At 35.2% G+C, this 19,823-nt stretch overlaps 1 protein-coding gene across 8 annotated transcripts in view; it reads right to left on the minus strand.

The window, feature by feature from the left end:
• The window catches only part of PCDH15 (protocadherin related 15), a 1,046,857-nt gene that overhangs the window by 543,240 nt on the left and 483,794 nt on the right, over positions 1-19,823 (minus strand). For all 8 annotated transcript variants that reach the window (XM_027528919.1, XM_027528921.1, XM_027528918.1 and 5 more), the window contains 2 exons: positions 15,478-15,638; positions 4,715-4,870 (listed from right to left, as the gene is read on the minus strand). In XM_027528919.1, coding sequence (XP_027384720.1) covers positions 4,715-4,870; positions 15,478-15,638 — 317 coding nt within the window. The remainder of the gene's footprint in view (positions 1-4,714; positions 4,871-15,477; positions 15,639-19,823) is intronic.

Raw genomic sequence — 19,823 nt, forward strand, 5'->3', positions numbered from 1 at the left:
ACAGTTATCAAGACAGTATGGTACTGGCACAAAGACAGAAATATTGATCAATGGAATAAAATAGAAAGCCCAGAGATAAATCCACGCACATATGGACACCTTATCTTCGACAAAGGAGGCAAGAATATACAATGGATTAAAGACAATCTCTTTAACAAGTGGTGCTGGGAAATCTGGTCAACCACTTGTAAAAGAATGAAACTGGACCACTTTCTAACACCATACACAAAAATAAACTCAAAATGGATTAAAGATCTAAACGTAAGACCAGAAACTATAAAACTCCTAGAGAAGAACATAGGCAAAACACTCTCCGACATACATCACAGCAGGATCCTCTATGACCCACCTCCCAGAATATTGGAAATAAAAGCAAAAATAAACAAATGGGACCTAATTAACCTTAAAAGCTTCTGCACATCAAAGGAAACTATTAGCAAGGTGAAAAGACAGTCTTCAGAATGGGAGAAAATAATAGCAAATGAAGCAACCGACAAACAACTAATCTCAAAAATATACAAGCAACTCCTACAGCTCAACTCCAGAAAAATAAACGACCCAATCAAAAAATGGGCCAAAGAACTAAATAGACATTTCTCCAAAAAAGACATACAGATGGCTAACAAACACATGAAAAGATGCTCAACATCACTCATTATCAGAGAAATGCAAATCAAAACCACTATGAGGTACCATTTCACACCAGTCAGAATGGCTGCGATCCAAAAGTCTACAAATAATAAATGCTGGAGAGGGTGTGGAGAAAAGGGAACCCTCTTACACTGTTGGTGGGAATGCAAACTAGTACAGACACTATGGAGAACAGTGTGGAGATTCCTTAAAAAACTGGAAATAGAACTGCCTTATGATCCAGCAATCCCACTGCTGGGCATACACACTGAGGAAACCAGAAGGGAAAGAGACACGTGTACCCCAATGTTCATCGCAGCACTGTTTATAATAGCCAAGACGTGGAAGCAACCTAGATGTCCATCAGCAGATGAATGGATAAGAAAGTTGTGGTACATATACACAATGGAGTATTACTCAGCCATTAAAAAGAATACATTTGAATCAGTTCTAATGAGGTGGATGAAACTGGAGCCTATTATACAGAGTGAAGTAAGCCAGAAGGAAAAACATAAATACAGTATACTAACGCATATATATGGAATTTAGAAAGATGGTAACAATAACCCGGTGTACGAGACAGCAAAAGAGACACTGATGTATAGAACAGTCTTATGGACTCTGTGGGAGAGGGAGAGGGTGGGAAGATGTGGGAGAATGACATTGAAACATGTAAAATATCATGTAGGAAACGAGTTGCCAGTCCAGGTTCGATGCATGATGCTGGATGCTTGGGGCTGGTGCACTGGGACGGCCCAGAGGGATGGTATGGGGAGGGAGGAGGGAGGAGGGTTCGGGATGGGGAACACATGTATACCTGTGGCGGATTCATTTTGATATTTGGCAAAACTAATACAATTATGTAAAGTTTAAAAATAAAATAAAATTGGAAGAATAAAAAAAAAAAAAAAAAGAAAATATCTTGCAGTCTTTCACAGAGTAAAATACATTTTATTTAATTTTATTTTAGAGGTAGCACTGTAGTTGCAGTATATATATATGCACCCATATACACACATACATATAAATATATATGTGTATATATAAAATTGCAATATATTTGCCCTGATGGAGAGATAAATATATAGATAAAGAAACATTGATAAACTCATTCAAGACAATTAAACTAAAAATTATTCAAAAATAGGATGAGAAAAATAGCTAAATTTCATTTTTTCTTATAATTATGCTTTGGTGTTTAAATAAACTTTGTATTCTTTACAAGAAAATTGATATGAGAGAGTACAAACAAAATCAATGAAGGAAAATATCAATTCCACATGTTCCACAAAAACCATAGAAAATCTGACCATAGTATCAGTGTGATAGGATTGTCTCAATTGGTTTTGGGAACCACATTGAGAGAAAAACATAATTAGGCAGTTTTGTATTGAAATCTTACCTCTCCAAAATAATATTTAAGATAAAATGTTTAATGTTTCTACAAATTGTATCATTCTAATTGCATTTAACCAGATGATATAGGAGTTTAGAGTTTGGAGAAACTGAAGATCAATGACTGTGTATAGCTCAGGATGAGTATAGAAACAGGAAATGGAAATGGGTCATGAGTTAAACTTTAAAAAATGAATAAAACTTGGAGACTTGCAATGTATGGAGGATTCCCTTCTAAGTAAATTGAACAGTGTGAGTAAAGCCAAAGAAATGAGTATATTTGTAAGATATGAGGAAGTTAATCTGAACAGAATGTGTATTATCAGAGAGAAACTGAACTTAAGAATACATTGACAAAAGATCAGATAATAGAAGGCTTTGAAAGTCAGCTGGTGGAGACAGATGATCTTTATCTTGATAATAATGAGAAATTATGTAATTTTTGAATAGAAGAATGACACAATTAAAATAGTATTGGAAAAATTAGTTTTTAGCAAAGTGCTGAAAAAAATTGGAGTGGGGGTAGAAGTAGTCAAATTACATAGAATACTTTGAATGCAAATTGAACTTTGTATGTTTTAGAAAATAAAGACATGTATCCAAGAACAGTTAAACATGGTACAAGACTGGATTTTAAAATTAGGCCTGTTGCCTAAGATAATTTATCTTTCAGTTTATATTCAAATAAAACTAGCACTCGAACAAAGTAAAAACTCATTCAGAAAGTATAGTTTAGATGCTAAAATAAAATGCTAAATAATTATTATATAACATGATTAATTACATTAATTAGCATTTGTCTGTTTTAGCAGAAATCTGTTAAGTAAAAGGTAGCTCAAAAAGGTTGAACATTGACTGACAAGTGGCTTTCCCTGTTAAACTTTTAAAAAGCTTATTTTTTTAATGCAATAAAAAAAAACACCAATACAGTATAATAACGCATATATATGGAATTTAGAAAGATGGTAACAATAATCCTGTGTATGAGACAGCAAAAGAGACACTGATGTATAGAACAGTCTTATGGACTCTATGGGAGAGGGAGAGGGTGGGAAGATTTAGGAGAATGGCATTGAAACATGTCAAATATCATGTATGAAACGAGATGCCAGTCCAGGTTCGATGCAGGATACTGGATGCTTGGGGCTGGTGCACTGGGACGACCCGGAGGGATGGTATGGGGAGGGAGGAGGGAGGAGGGTTCAGGATGGGGAACACATGTATACCTGTGTCGGATTCATTTTGATATTTGACAAAACTAATACAATTATGTAAAGTTTAAAAATAAAATAAAATTTAAAAAAATCTAGAAATTCTCAGATTATGAGAAATATAATTTCTTTAAATTGTAATGAACAGAAGAATGTTGAAGTAAATAAGACACATTTTAAATAATTTCAAAAATAATGTAGAAGTTATAGGCACAATGCTGTTTTAATACTCAAAGTGTACTGATTTCCTCTTATAAAGTAGATATGTATTTTTAAGATTAAAAAATAGACATCATAGAAGGAATATGATTTGCTAAAGTAGAGGCTATTAAAAATGTGGTTCATTTTTTGTGTCTAAATTACACATAATAGATATTAGAGATACTTTAGAAACATTTTATAATTTAATGGAATGCCCCAAAATTAATATAATAGTCACCATTAAGATTAAAAGGATTCTTGGCTTATGGATTTTAGCTCAAAAGGAAAACAAAAGTAAACAACAAACAACAAAAAAAGCATGTTCTAGTGGTAAAGAAGCTGCTTGCCAATGCAAGAGACATAAGAGATGTGGATCCGATCCCAGAGTTGGGAAGATACCTGGAGAAGGGCACAGCAACCCATTCCAGTATTCTTGCCTGGAGAATCCCATGGACATAAGAGGCTGGTGGGCAACAGTATATAGGGTCGCAAAAAGTCAGACACAACTGATATGACTTAGCACAGCACAATAAAATCAGTAATACTACTTTTAAAATATTTTTTAGATAATTTGATGAGCATTTTTAAAATAAATTTAGTTTTTAATTATATTTAATTATTTTTAATGTGCCAAAACTTGATTTCAAAATTGAGGAAATAACTTTAAATTAATAAAATCTTAAATATGTATTTTCTTCTAGTACTTAATTACAGCTACCACCTCAGAGCTACAAAAGAAAAAAATTAGTCTGTCTCATTTTACAATAAGAACGCTGCTGCTGCTGCTAAGTCACTTCAGTTGTGTCCGACTCTGTGCGACCCCATAGATGGCAGCCCACCAGCCTCCCCTTCCCTGGGATTCTCCAGGCAAGAACACCAGAGTGGGTTGCCATTTCCTTCTCCAATGCATGAAAGTGAAAAGTGAAAGTGAAGTCGCTCAGTCATGTCTGACAATAAGAATAGCTGCTGATAAACCTTAGCAACCATGTATGTATATAGATTCAGACATTAAATTGTCCAAGATGATACAAATATCAATATTTTGGTCATTATTATAAATAATTCTTTTTTTCTAGGGCAAAGTGAATTCCTAAAACCATATTAGAAGTCACTCAGATCTTATTCTTCTAAAGCACTATTTTTGAAATGTTTTCTCGGTATTTCTAAACAGTTTATTATTTTATTATTACAGAGGGATGATTTCAAAATACTTATAATATGCAGTCAGTTACACATATTGATAAAAAGGAAACAGAGAAAGGTGGAAAGAAACTGACCTCATTTACTGTGGCATAGTAGCTTTCATGCTTGAATGTGGGTGAGTTGTCATTTCTGTCTCTCACCACAATTCGAACTTCATGGTAGATAACAGTGCCCACTTTTTTGTTGATGCACTGAACTTGCACCACGAGAGAGTGTATGTTCATTGGAGGCTGCAACACAGAAATTGCATCTTTTAAAAAAACAATTGAAATTGAAGTCTCTCATTATTGTCAAAGTACTATTTAATAAAATATTCTATACTTATTTACTTTTAAATTATAGTAATCTATAAAAATTGATCCATTTTATATGATTTTATGGATGAGAAGACAATCATGATTACTTCATTGTTCAATTAAAAAAAAATAGAATCTCAGGTAGCATTCTGTTCACAATTAGAGGACTAGCAATGAACACAATCACAAAAGTGATGGCTGAGATTTGCTGGGACGCCACAAATTTTGGCTTTTAAAAAAGTCAAAGAAGCAATGACATAAGCTTCTAATTTATAAAAGTAATGTAATAATATACATAGGGTAGAGAGATTATAAAATTTGCATTTATTTATATTTTTCTAAAATATTAAATGTTCATATCTGATATAAACCAATATATAGATAGCCAAAATAAGAGAATCCATTCACAACCCAAATTTATTAAATCTATACAGTTAAACTTTATTTTTAATCTTTTCTTCTCTGCAAAAGTAATTTGTCTTATACACACACACACACACACACGAGATTATCATCCCATGTTCATGCTTGCAAATATAGATTTACTATAGCAGTTTGATGTATACTACTATGAATCTATAGTATGTATTCCATTATAAAGCTATAGCTCACTTGGTCTAAGTAAAAACTTATAATGATATGTTTACTGTTGTTAGTTTTTGTCATTTTAAGCAATATTTCAATAAACATTTTATACATAAATAGGTGCTAATTTGTCTAATTATTTTATGATACAGTTCTACAAAGGGAGAATTTTCATCAAGGAGGCACTTATTACTCAGGTGCTGACAAAGGGCTTGCAGGAGTATGATACACACCTGCATCTCTGACTCTAGATATGCAAAGTAATGACACAAAATATTTCTTTGTCATTTTTAAAATCTTTTCAGAGTTTATAAAATTATCTTTGCATGTAATTTTATTAGTGTGATCTATTCTGAGCACCTTGTTTAGAATGCCATGCCTCCAATCTGCTCTTTCCTCTCAACTTCCCCTCTATTTACTGTTTTTACTGCTTTTTTCATGCACCGCATGGCATATTATACATTTTATATATTTGTTGTAGTGTTTTTCTCTTTACTGCATTGGAAGTTTCATAAAGCTGGGGATGCTAGTTTGGTCATGACTTAATCTCTCTACACAGTAACTAGCCCTGTGCCTAGAACACGTGGCTGAGTACTGTCGGAGCTGTACCACTTGGCTTGTAGCCGTGGTCCCATAACGTATGAATTATATGATCTAGATGCAAAGTCTCTCTGTGCTCAGTCTGTTCATCTCTAAAAATGAATATAACAATAAATGCTGATATGACAGACTTATCATAATAATTATCAGTAAGTATTATACGAACTTATCCAGTGCTAGGAACATAGTAACACTTAAAATGCAAACTAGCTTTTACTTATAAAAAGCTAAATTTCCAAAAGTGTAAAAAAAAAAGAATCTACAAAATACAAACAGATCATCCTGAATTATAAAACAAAATGTTAAATATTTGGATTAAAACCAATTTAAAGATATAGCAGGCTTCCTAGGCAGCACTAGTGGTAAAGAACCATCTGCCAATGCAGGAGACTTAGAGAGGCGAGTTCGACCCTGGGTCGGGAAGATCCCCTGGAAAAGGGCATGGCAACCCATTCCAGTATGTTTACCAAGAGAACAATGGAGAGAGGAGCCTGGTGGGCTACAGTCCATGGGATCGATCGCAAAGAGCGGGACTGAATCAACTTAGCATGCATGCACAGAAAGATATAGGACAATAATTACCAGAATTAAGAATGTCACATTTCTAATGAGAAGAACATTGTAGAAACATGCCTAACCTGAAAAAAAACGTTGTTTAATATCAAGGTATATTTATGGCCAATAAAGAGAAAGGCAGTTGAATTGTATTATACCTGGTTGAATAATTGCATCTAGAAAGAGTAACTAGAAGCATCATTATATGGAGGAAGGTCTCTAATAAAGTGCCACACAGCTTTGAGTTCTAATCTAATGTCTTCTCTAATTCACTTAAAAAAATTTTTTTTTGGCTGTACCACACATCATATGAGATATGAATTTCCCAACTGGAGATGGAATACATGCCCCCTGCACTGGAAGTGCAGAGCTTAACCTCTGACCACCAGGGAAATCCTTCCAATTCACTTTAAATAACTAACATATACAAAGGTATTAAAGTCATGTGTATAAAAATCTGTGAATACCATGAATACCACAAGCCCAGAAAGATGCATAGCACATTTAATGATACAAAACAAGGTTCAAAATCATTTTAATGAGTCAATAATAAGTTTCAAAACCATAAATGTTTATAATAATTAATTAAAATCACCTTATTTGTATTAGAAACAAAACTTAATTGCCCAAATATAATAATAAATGGCTACAAACATTAATATGAAAATATAATTATAAAATTTGGATGAGTAAAAGAAGAGTTTACATGCCAACACTAAATAATACAATGTTGAATAATAATACAAATTACTTCATATGCATTAATAATAGATGAAGAAATAGGTGGATTACAATAAGCACCAATTCAAGGACAAATAGGATGTGAAGTCTAGTTACACTGAGAATGTGTGATAAAACTCAAAATGTCTAAATTAAAAATCACAAGATTAATCATACATCTGAATGGTTGTTATGAAAAGATCAATTAGTTTATTCATTGTAGTCTCAGTGGGCAGAAATAAGATTAATAAATTAAAAGTATTACAAAGCATATGTTTTCAATGTAAGCAGAGATTTTCTAATAATCCAAAGTGGGACAGAAAAGAATGAACTATCCAAAAAGTAAAGCCACATCACTGAAAATCAGCACATTTGAGGCTAAAACATAACTTAAAAGACTAGATCTGAGAAATTTTCTGGAAAGAATTTAGATTAGATGATCTCCATTTTTACAGTGGATTATGATTTTACAGTATTTATCTTCATAGACTTTTTAAGAAAAATCCTAACTCAATTGTAAAGTAAATAACAGCCCCTCTGACACACCTCTTGAAGACAATCAGGGGACAATTAGCCCCTCTGACACACCTCTTGAAGACAATCAGGTGACTATTAGCCCCTCTGACACACCTCTTGAAGACAATCAGGTGACTATTAGCCCTTCTGACACACCTCTTGAAGACAATCAGGTGACAATTTATGTTCTAAAGTTATTTATCTTTTAACATTGCAAAAGAGACCTATAAAACCATTCCATACCAGAAAGGTCATAATCTTTGCAAGTAGAGAATCAAATGTAGTGTGCTGAGTCCCCATTTAGTCCTGCTAAGTGCCCGTAAATTAGATATAATCAGGTCACCTGGAACTCTTGTCACTAACAACTTTAGTTCCCTATGCAAATGTTAGTAGCATAGATAGATCTTGGCTTGCAATAAATTCCAACCATAATGGATCATGATGAAGGCAAGAATTCCTGGTGGCTAATATATAACACTCATTGTGATCTCACATTGGAATAGATTCTATTCTTCTATATAAGATGGTCATAAAAATACCAAGTACAGTTCCACCAAGGCTATTAGTGAGAGTCAAGGGGTTCCAACAAACTTAGGAATGTTAGGAAAATTCTGGTTTATTTTTAATAACTGGTGGCAAAAATAAGTCATGGCAATTCTATCTTCTCTGATTCTCTTAATTTGCTTAATTCATGAAACAAATCATAAAAAAATAATGTTGTATATAAATTTGATGGTAATTATTTAGAGTGATTACCATCATATTTCCCTAGACATACAAATCATTTTCCAAATTTAAAGACAATCGTTTAGTATGGTGTGAAAGTGAAAGGCACTCAGTCATGTCCAACTCTTTGTGAACCCATGGATTACATAGTTCATGGAATTCTCCAGGCCAGAATACTGGAGTGGATAGTCATTGCCTTCTCCAGGGGATCTTTCGGATCCAGGGATCGAACCCAGGTCCACTTTAAATGTATACTTGTATATCCATATGTTATGGATATATGTTTTTTTGTTTGTTTGTTTGTTTTTTACATAATCATAAATGCGCAGTCTTCACAAGAGACATCTGGCAGCCCCTTCCTCTCTGAAACCAGCTGGTGATATTTTACTCTGGTTTAACCTCACCTGAATTTGACCTAAACAGTAGTTACTGGAGGATATCCTGCTCAACCCAGGATGTCTAGACAAACTCCACTTCCTGCAATAGAGGTGACTGAAGGTAGGATATGTCATGGCTCAGCTGGTGTGCGGATTTCAAGGGAACACTGGGGACAGGAAGTAAGCACGGGCTAGGCTAGAACAAATGACCTAATGAAGGATTAATTCTGTAGTGAGAGTCAACAACTCAAATTACAGTGGCCAGGAGGAGTATGGAGAACAGAGATTTGATTCTGCCAACAATGACACACAAGGAGATCTGTCAAGTGGAACTTGGCAGCACAAGTCTCCAGGCAGAAATGATACAGAGTCACAAGGTGGGCCGTGCCTCAGGCCCAGGGGTCTGTCCACTTTAGGGGTGCAGCAGGGACTGGCAAGAGAAGGACTGGACTGCTGCTTCTGGGCAGAAGGTCTTGGAAAGAGGGAGATTAATTGTCAAGGTCATGCTAATCTTTCCAAAATGTCTTCAGTCCTACAAAGGCAAACTGAATACAGGCGAGAAGTTCAGTCCTGCGAAATGGCAAATACAATGAGAGATGCACAAACTGAAGCTAGCTAGGCATGGGAATCAGTAGAGTTCACTAGGGTCACGACAGGTAAACCCATCTCAGACTTCCCTCTTTTGTGGGTTGCACTGGTTGATGAATCTGGAAGGCCAGACCCCAAGTCTCACCAGAGCAGGGGTGGGGAAGACAAGAGCTCAAAGCCCATAGTGTGTCTGCCAGCTACCATGGAAATGGGTTTCATCCATCATTGTTTCTCCTCAAAATGTTCATTCTGGATGGCTTCAGGATGAGCTGGCACAACTGGTAAGAAGATGGCAGTGGCTCAAATATTCCTCCTGCCTGCTTGCTGTCATTGCCAGTAGGTCCCGGGTCCTGTGTCCATGTGGCAAGCCGCAGAGGAAGTCTGAGAAGGTGCACGCCAGCCATATATATACATGTGTGAATATATTTTGACATACACAAAGTTCAGGAATGATATGTACCAACAGTTGATGAAAATGATCTTTGCAAAGTAAGGTTGAGAGTAAAATGTAAAGGAAGAATTTTTGAATAAGAAATTTTTTAATTTGAAAAAAATTGTTGTACAATCAATTAGTTGCAAAATGCAAAGTGAAGCATTTATAAATAATGTATTGATGTGAACAGTGTTGATTATAGCATACATATTTAGTCTAAGGAGAAATGAGATTTTTCTAGAAACAACAATATTTGGATTATTTAATAATTTAAATGGAAAATAAGTATTTAGCCAACTTGAATAAGAATAGATTTTATTTTTCATAAAGCAAAGGCAAAAGTTATTTACTCCTCATTGTAATGAAAGGATGTTACCATGATTTTTCTTCCCACATACATACTACTTTTTACAAAATTTTTTAAAAAATATTTACTTCAAAAATTAAACTGGAAGATAGTGAAAAGAAAAAAGATGTAATGTGCTATAGAAATGTTTTTTAAATGATGAAGCAAAACTTAACATAAATGGCTGGCCAGAGTTAAAAGTGTGCTTTACAAATTAAACTTTCACAATTAATGGCATATTTAAAGAAGTTGCCTAAAATAAAAAGTACCTATTTGAAAATGTTATTAGATATATGTAATATATAGAAACTTGTAGGTTTTTCACAATCAACTATTAAGGACATTACATTTATTTAATTGTACTTATTTATGCAAAGTTCAACATGCGTTAAGATTAATATGACATAGTCCTTGTACATTAAGCAAATTCTATAAAACTGATATGAGATAAATATAGATAACTATTGCCTGGAGAATCCCAGGGACAGAGAAGGCTGTTTGGCTGCCGTCTATGGGGTCGCACAGAGTCGGACACGACTGAAGCAACTTAGCAAGCAAGCAATAATGTAAGTTAAAAAAGAATTTTGAAGGAGTTCCGTGTCAGTCCAGTGGTTAGGGCTCAGTGCTTTTACTGCTGTGGTCCAAGTTCAATCCCTGGTTGGGGAACTAAAATCCTGAGAGCCATATGGTGTGGTCAAAAAAAAGAAAAAGAGAGAGAGAGTTTAAAGGCTCTGGAGTTTACAATAAGAAATTACATATCAGTGTTACTATTAGGAAATACTTTTATGTAGAGGGTAGCATTTTGAGACATGTCTTGGTAGTAGATAACATCCAACTGATGGTAATAGATAAAGGTCATTTCAAAGCATAAGCTCAAAAAGAGTATCAGGGAAGGCATGAAAAAAAATTAGATTATGTTGAAAGTGAAAAAGTGAAAGTTTTTCAGTCATGTTTGACTATTTGTGACCCCATAGACTATACAGTCCATGGAATTCTCCAGGCAAGAATGGATAGCCTTTCCCTTCTCCAGGGGATCTTCCCAACCCTGGGGTCCAACCCAGGTCTCCCTATTGCAGACAGATTCTTTACCAGCTGAGCCACAAGGGAAGACCAAGAATATTGGAGTGGGTAACCTATTCCTTCTCCAGTGGATCTTTTTGACTCAGGAAGATCATGCTGAGAGAACAGTTGTTAGGTTAGTTTTCCTGGATTTGAGAATATATGTTTCTAAATAAAAGGAATAGATTGATAGAATTTAGGAAATGTCAAGGCTGAAATAAAACAGTTTGCAATGAAAATTCATCTACTGAAAAGGCCAGAACTCTGCTTTGAGACACTAAAACTGGAACAATTTGAATTGTGAAATATAGTAAGAACTACTAGGACATGGTTCCAAAGTCAAATGAGAATTAAGAGGGCTTGTACTGGAGTTATGCTGTTGGCAAATGCAGAACATACTATGGAAATAAAAGTACAAAACTTAGTAGTTAAATGCATATTGGCTGGGAATAGAAGTCAAAGCTCTTTGTCTACCTACCAACTTTGAGTCTAAAAGAAGAGATGTCAAGATATTTGGATTGTTTCATGCCCTTAGAGTAGAAGAATTAATATAGTTAAAATGGCCATAATACCCAAAGCAATCCATAGATTTAATGTGATCTCTATGGAATTACCCAAGACATTTTTCACAGAACAAAAATAAATAATCCTAAAATTAATATGAAACCACTGAAAGACCCAAAGCAATTCATAGGAAAAGGAACAAAGCAGAAGTCATAACCCTCACAGACTTCAGACAATACTAAAAAGCTATAGTAATCAAAAAAGCATGATATTGGCACAAAAACAGACATATGGATCAATGGAACAGAATAGAGAGAGCAGAAACAAACCCACACACCTATGGATAATTATCTTTGGAAAAGAAGGGAAGAATATACAATGGGGATAGGCAGTCTCTTCAGCAAGCAATGTTAGGAAAGTTGAAAAGTCACATATAAATCAATGAAATTAGAATACACGCTTACACAATACACAAAGATAAACTCAAAACAGCTTAGACTTAAATATTCTTTTTTTTAAATTTTATTTTATTTTTAAACTTTACAATATTGTATTAGTTTTGCCCAACATATATTCTTAAGACACGACACTATAAAGCTCCCAGAATAGAACACAGGCAAAACATTCTCTGACATAAATCTTACCAATTTTTCTTTTTTTAGGTCAACCTCCCAAGGCAACAGAAATAAAAGCAAACAAATAAATGGGACCTAGTTAAACTTGCAAGCTTCTTTACAGCAAGAAAAACCATAAACAAAAGGAAAAAGTCTAAAGCCTGGGAGAAAATATTTGTGAATGACATGACTAATAAGAATTTAATTTCTAAAATATACAAACAGTTCATACAACTCAACAACAAAATACAAGCAGCTCAACCAGAAAATGGACAGATGACCTACATAGACATTTCTCCAAAAAGACATGCAGATGGCCAATAGATGGCATAAAAAGATGTTTATCATCACTAACTATTAGAGAAAGGCAAATCAAAACTACAATGAGGTACCACCTCACACTGGTCAGAAAGGGCATCATTAAAAGGTCTACAAACAACAAACAGACTGATTCCAAAGAGAAAGTAATTTACCAGTAAACAAGCCAAATGCGATCCAAAAGTCTACAAGCAATAAGTGCTGGAGAGGATGTGGAGAAAAGGGAACCCTCTTACACTGTTGGTGGGAATGCACACTAGTACAGACACTATGGAGAACAGTGTGGAGATTCCTTAAAAAACTGGAAATAGAACTGCCATACGACCCAGCAATCCCACTGCTGGGCATACACACTGAGGAAACCAGAGTTGAAAGAGACATGTGTACCCCAATGTTCATCGCAGCACTGTTTATAATAGCCAGGACATGGAAGCAACCTAGATGTCCATCAGCAGATGAATGGATAAGAAAGCAGTGGTACATATACACAATGGAGTATTACTCAGCCATTAAAAAGAATACATTTGAATCAGTTCTAATGAGGTGGATGAAACTGGAGCCTATTTTACAGAGTGAAGTAAGCCAGAAAGAAAAACACCAATACAGTATACTAACACATATATATGAAATTTAGAAAGATGGTAATGACAACCCTGTATGCAAGAGAGCAAAAGAGACACAGATGTATAGAACAGTCTTTTGGACTCTGTGGGGGGTGGGGGGGAATGATTTGGGAGAATGGCATTAAAATATGTATAATATCATATAAGAAACGAGTCGCCAGTCCAGGTTCGATGCAAAATACAGGAAACTTGGGGCTGGTGCACTGGGATGACCCAGAGGGATGGTATGGGGAGGGAGGTGGGAGGGGGGTTCAGGATGGGGAACACGTGTACACCCGTGGCAGATGCATGTTGATGTATGGCAAAACCAACATAATATTGTAAATTAAAAAAATAATAATAATAAATTTTAAAAAAAGGGACAAGATACAAAATGACATTGGCTTAAATTAGACAAATATATTCTATAATTCTACAAACATGCTACATTATAAAATTCATATGACTTGGATATGAGTATTCCTAATTAAAGCCAGTAAAAGATGCATTGTGGGAATGGGCAAACTAAGTAGAGGGAGTCAATTGTATGGTGATGGATAACAATTAGACTTGTGGTGGTGACTACCCTGTGGTGTAAACAGATGCTGAACTCTAATGTTATATACCTGAAACCAGATATAAAAAAGAAGGGTGTCTGTGAGTAACACAGCTTGGGGAGACTCTTGCAGCTTGCCAATTTGTGCCATTATTCAAATTGTTTTTATAAAAGCAAGACTGACTATAAGACAAGACAAGGCAAGATAAATTCTAAGATAACAGCTGTCCTTATTCCATTTTAGACAGTCTTAGCAACCCAGGCAAAACTCTGATTTGTGGGGTGCAAAGAATGTTGCTATGATTAAAGGACACAATGAGTGAGGGCAATGGTAGAAATGAGAACAGCATCAGAGCTGACTTTTCCCCTCTAGGTTGAACACAACAGATCCATTCCTATTCTCCCCTTGTCACCTCCTTCCACATCTGTCCCAACTGCTCAGTCACTGAATTACGGGCCTCTCCCACTGTACAAGGGCAACCCATTCTGGTGGGAGAGTTCTATTACTGCCCACCTCACCACAAAGTTCTTAAAGAGTTTGAATTTAGATGTGAAATAGATGAGGGAGTCATATACTCCTCATCATATTTGAAGTGGCTCATAAATCCCAAACACTGTAGGGAGATGATTCAGGTTCATTAGGTTGAGTATCTGACATTTGAATTTTATAGAATGGAAATTTGGGAGTAGGCAATGTGATGTACTTCTTGAGTTTTCACAAGGTCCTGTACAATTACTGCTTATGACACCCCCGTATGTACATATTCACACATGCTTTTCTTGGCACTCAAGACTAGAATACAAATGAGTGAAAATAAAGTTGCATTAGAGAGCTACTTAAGTCTATTCAAGTTTTTCAACTTTTTCAGAAAGAAGACACTTAACTTTGGTTATGTAGATGTTCTTAATATCTAAATACTTAGGTATGCCTGAGAATTACGGGACTGAGACATTGCCAGGAAACTTCTGCTCAGCTTCTTTTAATTTTTGTCAGCTTTGTAAGCACATTGCCACTCACCTCTCAACCAACACTTACTGCTTGTAAGAGCAGCCTCTTGTTGGCAATCCAAGGGAACTTTCTGTCCTCAAGCCAATACCTAGTTGTGCTCTCAAACTTTGCCATGAATTAGGCTGGGCTTATCCTACTTTTCCAAGGTTACCACCCATTTATTCTGAGCACTATGCTCTCTCCTTATTCAGATATTTGATAAACTTCCAAGATTTCAGAAAAGAGAAACAATGGTTCTCTCAGACAGATGGTCCTTCTTCTTTTCTTATTCTTCTTTCAAGGAGTTTTAAAAAAAATATTTTTGTTGACGAACACTGAAAATAAACTCAAATTATACAATGAAAATTTGATATATTAACAAACACATGCAAATATTTAAATTATAATAGAGTTGTAATAGAGGGGCAAAGAGAAAAAAAAACAATGTACTAACGTCTCTATCCAAAACTCTGCCTGTGCTGTTCAGGAAAAGCATTTGTTTGACAGGATCCAACAATACCCAGTAATCCACGTTGTCCTTTAAAGAGAGTTCTATGGTTGGGTCTGGTCCTCCAGCAGTCCCTTTGATCAGCATGTTATCCACCAGAATTGTACCTGCAAACCAAAGAAAGTTATTTGAAAATACATTCTACATGTATGCATTCTTCATCAAGGTTCATAAACTCATGCCCTGGCTGACTTGCATATCTGTTTCAAAGCAGAAGATATTCAAACTTTTATCTGGCATGATATAGAGAATGCTCTGTTTCAAAAAGGCAAAAAAAAAAAACCTTTGTAATGCTATTTGTAAATGATATTTTAAGAAGATGAGGTGCAAGGCAGAGATTCAAACACTTGGTGAGTTTCACCATCTATTTCTTGTTTCCTTTTAAGAGCATCAGTGTGTTCCCCTCCCTGTCCATCACTTCTCACAGGAGTTATCACTGAATTTTATCCTGAACAAAAGAAAAAGCCTATAATAACAGAGGCTGATACTTCAGTTCACTCAGTAAGACTTCTGATATGAAAAAAAGATATCCTGAAAGTAAGAGAAAGGAAGAAAAAGAAAAAGATAAAGAAGTAGCAGAGACTCCCATGGTGAGAACTACTTCTTTTCTCTTTTATCTTACAGCAAATCCATGAAACATAAATCTTAATGTGAAAGGCAAAAGTAATGTGCAGATACACAAGAGAAGCTGTTCTTCTTTAAGGCATGTCTGGAGTACTCAACTAGAACAACATACTATTTTAATGTCACATTTCAATGCTTGCTTTCTTATTATTCTTCCAGTGGGCTGAATTTTAGACATTTGGTGAATAAGAGAGTAGATTTCTAGTCTCTCCTACTCTTGTTAAAGAGTTCATATATTTTATAAGTTGAACACAAACAGCACTGATGCAATTCAAAACCCCCCTTTTCCCCTCATATTGCAATGATTCCTTCGACAAACAAGGCACTATAACTTACAGCAATCATTTTCAGCTGGTCCATTTTATTAAACTTACGGCATAAAGAAGAGTTGTGACTATGCAGATAAAAATGTACCCTCCTAAGAACATTTGAATAAATAGGCTTTATCTAGAGAATTCAGTGCTTTAGGATAGTATACAAGAATCGATAGATAATCTATAAATTTGAATCTAGCTTGAAGAATAATAATACAAAATGCATTTGTTGCATTTCCTTAAGGCACAAAATTGGCCTAAATATTATATCATTGCATAATTATAAACAAAAGGGAGAGTCTCTTGACGATTTTTCTTAGAATGTTAATAATAGTAATAATAATCTATAATGTTTATCATATTATTACCAATGAGCTTTATTTCACTACAGAATGCTGAGAGGCACCATTCTTCTTTCACAGTGATATATCTAAGTAATATTTAAATACTTCAATGTTTTGGCCACCTGATGAGAAGAGCTGACTCATTGTAAAAGACCCTAATGCTGGGAAAGATTGAAGGTGGGAGGAGAAGGAGACGTCAGAGGATGAGATGGTTGGATGGCATCACCAACACAACTGACGTGAGTTTGAGTAGGCTCTGGGAGGTGGTGATGGACAGGGAAGCCTGGCATGCTGAAGTCCATGGGGTTGCAGAGTCGGACACCACTGAGTGACTGAACTGAACTTAATTGAACTGAATATTTGAATACACACACACACACACACACACACACACACACACACACACACTTTTCTAAATGGTGTTCTATTTACTTTTACTTTTGCACATATTAGTGCACATACATTTAAATATATGAGTGAAACTGATCCTTCTTTTTTTAAAAAAACTGAACTGGCAAATATATAACCTACAGATAGTCAAAAGCACAGATCAGACAATGGTGGCAGTTTTTTGTCTACAAATATGTTCTGTGCCTGAGTATATATACTCTTTTACAAATGCTTCACATAGCTAACCTTTGAAAAGTTATTCAGTCTGTGTTTTCAATATGTAATTAACAAATTAAATAAGATTCTATTTTCTGTCTAGAAAAATAAATGTATAATAAGTACATCAATTAACAAGTAACATTTATGCCTTGATTCAATAACGCATAATAGAATTTTAGCAGTTCTTTCTCTAGTATACATATAGACTATAAGGGACACAAAGAGAGGGCATAATAAAGCATGGTTAAAATCATAAAAAAGAAATTAACTTAGTGTTACACTCATATCATAGAGGTGAAGAAAGCAGATCTTGGAGCTGACAGAGATAAAATCCGATCTTGGATTCACCATTTACTAGCCATGTGAAGGTGGATAGATTACTTAACTCCACTCACCTTCAGTTTCCCTCCTCTACAAAACCAAAATGGGTAAAATAGAAGAGGTAACTTTTTATTATGACACCACATGCATGTACTTGGGAAAAAAAAAATGTGTTCTTATATTGAAAGCACTAACAAAAGCTTAAACAACCCCAGTAAAAATACTAACATGGTTAAATATTTAATGATATTTTCTCCAAGCATCATAGTCAATCTTTCAGCCTTAAATACTGGGGTTTATGCTTCTTCCTTCAAAAAGTAGTTATTGAGAGTCATTTGCTTCTAAATGGACTTGGTGGCTTGGTGATAAGAGAATCTGCCTGCCAATGTAGGAGACAGGGGTTTGATCCCTGGGTCAGGAAGATCCCCTGGAGAAGGAATTAGCAACCCACTCCAGTATTCTTGCCTGGGAAATCCTGTGGACAGAAAACCCTGGTAAGCTGCAGTCCATGGGGTCACAAAAGAGTCTTAGTGACTAAATACTAAGTTTTAGTTTAGTGACTTACTAAAAGTGACTAAACGTTTTAGTGGCTAAACAACAACAAAATGCTTCCAACTACAGACTTTTTTCAACGAAATTGAAAAATCTGATCGAGCACTTAAGCTTTCTTCATTAATCTATTGTTTTAAACTTGGAAAAACAATTTCACAGCTTCTTCATCTGTACCCATAGCTTCCTCCATATTAGCATAGTATCAATCATAGCCATTAATGTAAACTCTAGTTGCATTAAATAAAGGTGCTGCAGTAGATTTTCAGCTTTTGTATTAAGATTCTCTTACATAGCTATTTATTTTTAACTATGATAAAATTGTGCCCAGTTCAGTTCAGTCACTCAGTCGTGTCTGACTCCTTGCGACCCCATGAATCACAGCACGCCAGGCCTCCCTGTCCATCACCAACTCCCAGAGTTCACTCAGACTCACATCCATCGAGTCAGTGATGCCATCCAGCCATCTCATCGTCTGTCATCCCCAGAATATATCAAAACAGAAATATACTATAAAATAACTTATGAATCAATAAAACTGCCTCCTTATACCAGCCCCATTCCCCTTCTTACAAGGTGTATAAGGTAATTTGCATCAAAGAAGAGCCTGTTAGGTTGGTCGGGGACTAAGTGAGATAATGCATGTGAAGTACTGATTGCAGTCCTTGGTACAGAAAAAAAAAAAAACAAAAACTGCAAAATGTGAATTATGGTTATTGCTCTTAATGTTATTAACTCCATCTTGCAAGAGAAAGCATTTGAAACTAAAGCAAAATGACTTATTTTATGTTCCAGCAGTTTTTATAAACCAAATCCACGTTTCATGCTACAAAGCTAAGATAGGTGTGGCAAGCTGTCTGGAGAATTTAAATGGGCTCAAAAGATTTGAATGCAAAGTATCCACTCTGGGAAGTTAGAAGGCAGGGAGAGAATGCACACTGTAGAAAAAATTATAAAGATAACTCCTTGTCTCTGGTGAATGATAGTCCATCCAAGGATTGATAGGTGAGCCATCCAGGCCTGCTCACTTGGGAGTGACTCGCTTTTTCCACTTAGTAACATTAGACAGTTTTGATTTTTCTCAAAGAAGCTAAATTTAGATTTCATGGCAAGAAAAGGATCTTATTCAACAAATTCATACTCATAGTGATCTTTAGATTGAATACTTTTTACTCATCCCCAGCATATGTTTGATTCTATTAGGGACTAAACACACACATACACACATATACATTATATATTAGAGGAACTAAAGTCATAATTGGATATTTAATATTTCCATGAAAATTGTATTTGCTTCTTTAACTAGACAGTTATAACACAAGTGGGTTAGTCTCTAAAAATGCTGTGGAGGTGGCAGTGGCAAGAGGGGTTTGTTGCCTTTCTAATTAACCCAATTCAAAGATGCTGAAAGAGTAAGTTCTACACAGAGAGAAAGTAATTGACTGCTTGGGCTCATTCCAAACATTAAAATAAGAAAATCACTCTGTGCACAGAATACAGTACTTGCCATAAAACAATTAATTATGCA

Source organism: Bos indicus x Bos taurus, chromosome 26 (genome assembly GCF_003369695.1).
Source record: "Bos indicus x Bos taurus breed Angus x Brahman F1 hybrid chromosome 26, Bos_hybrid_MaternalHap_v2.0, whole genome shotgun sequence".
Classification (NCBI taxonomy): Eukaryota; Metazoa; Chordata; class Mammalia; order Artiodactyla; family Bovidae; genus Bos; species Bos indicus x Bos taurus.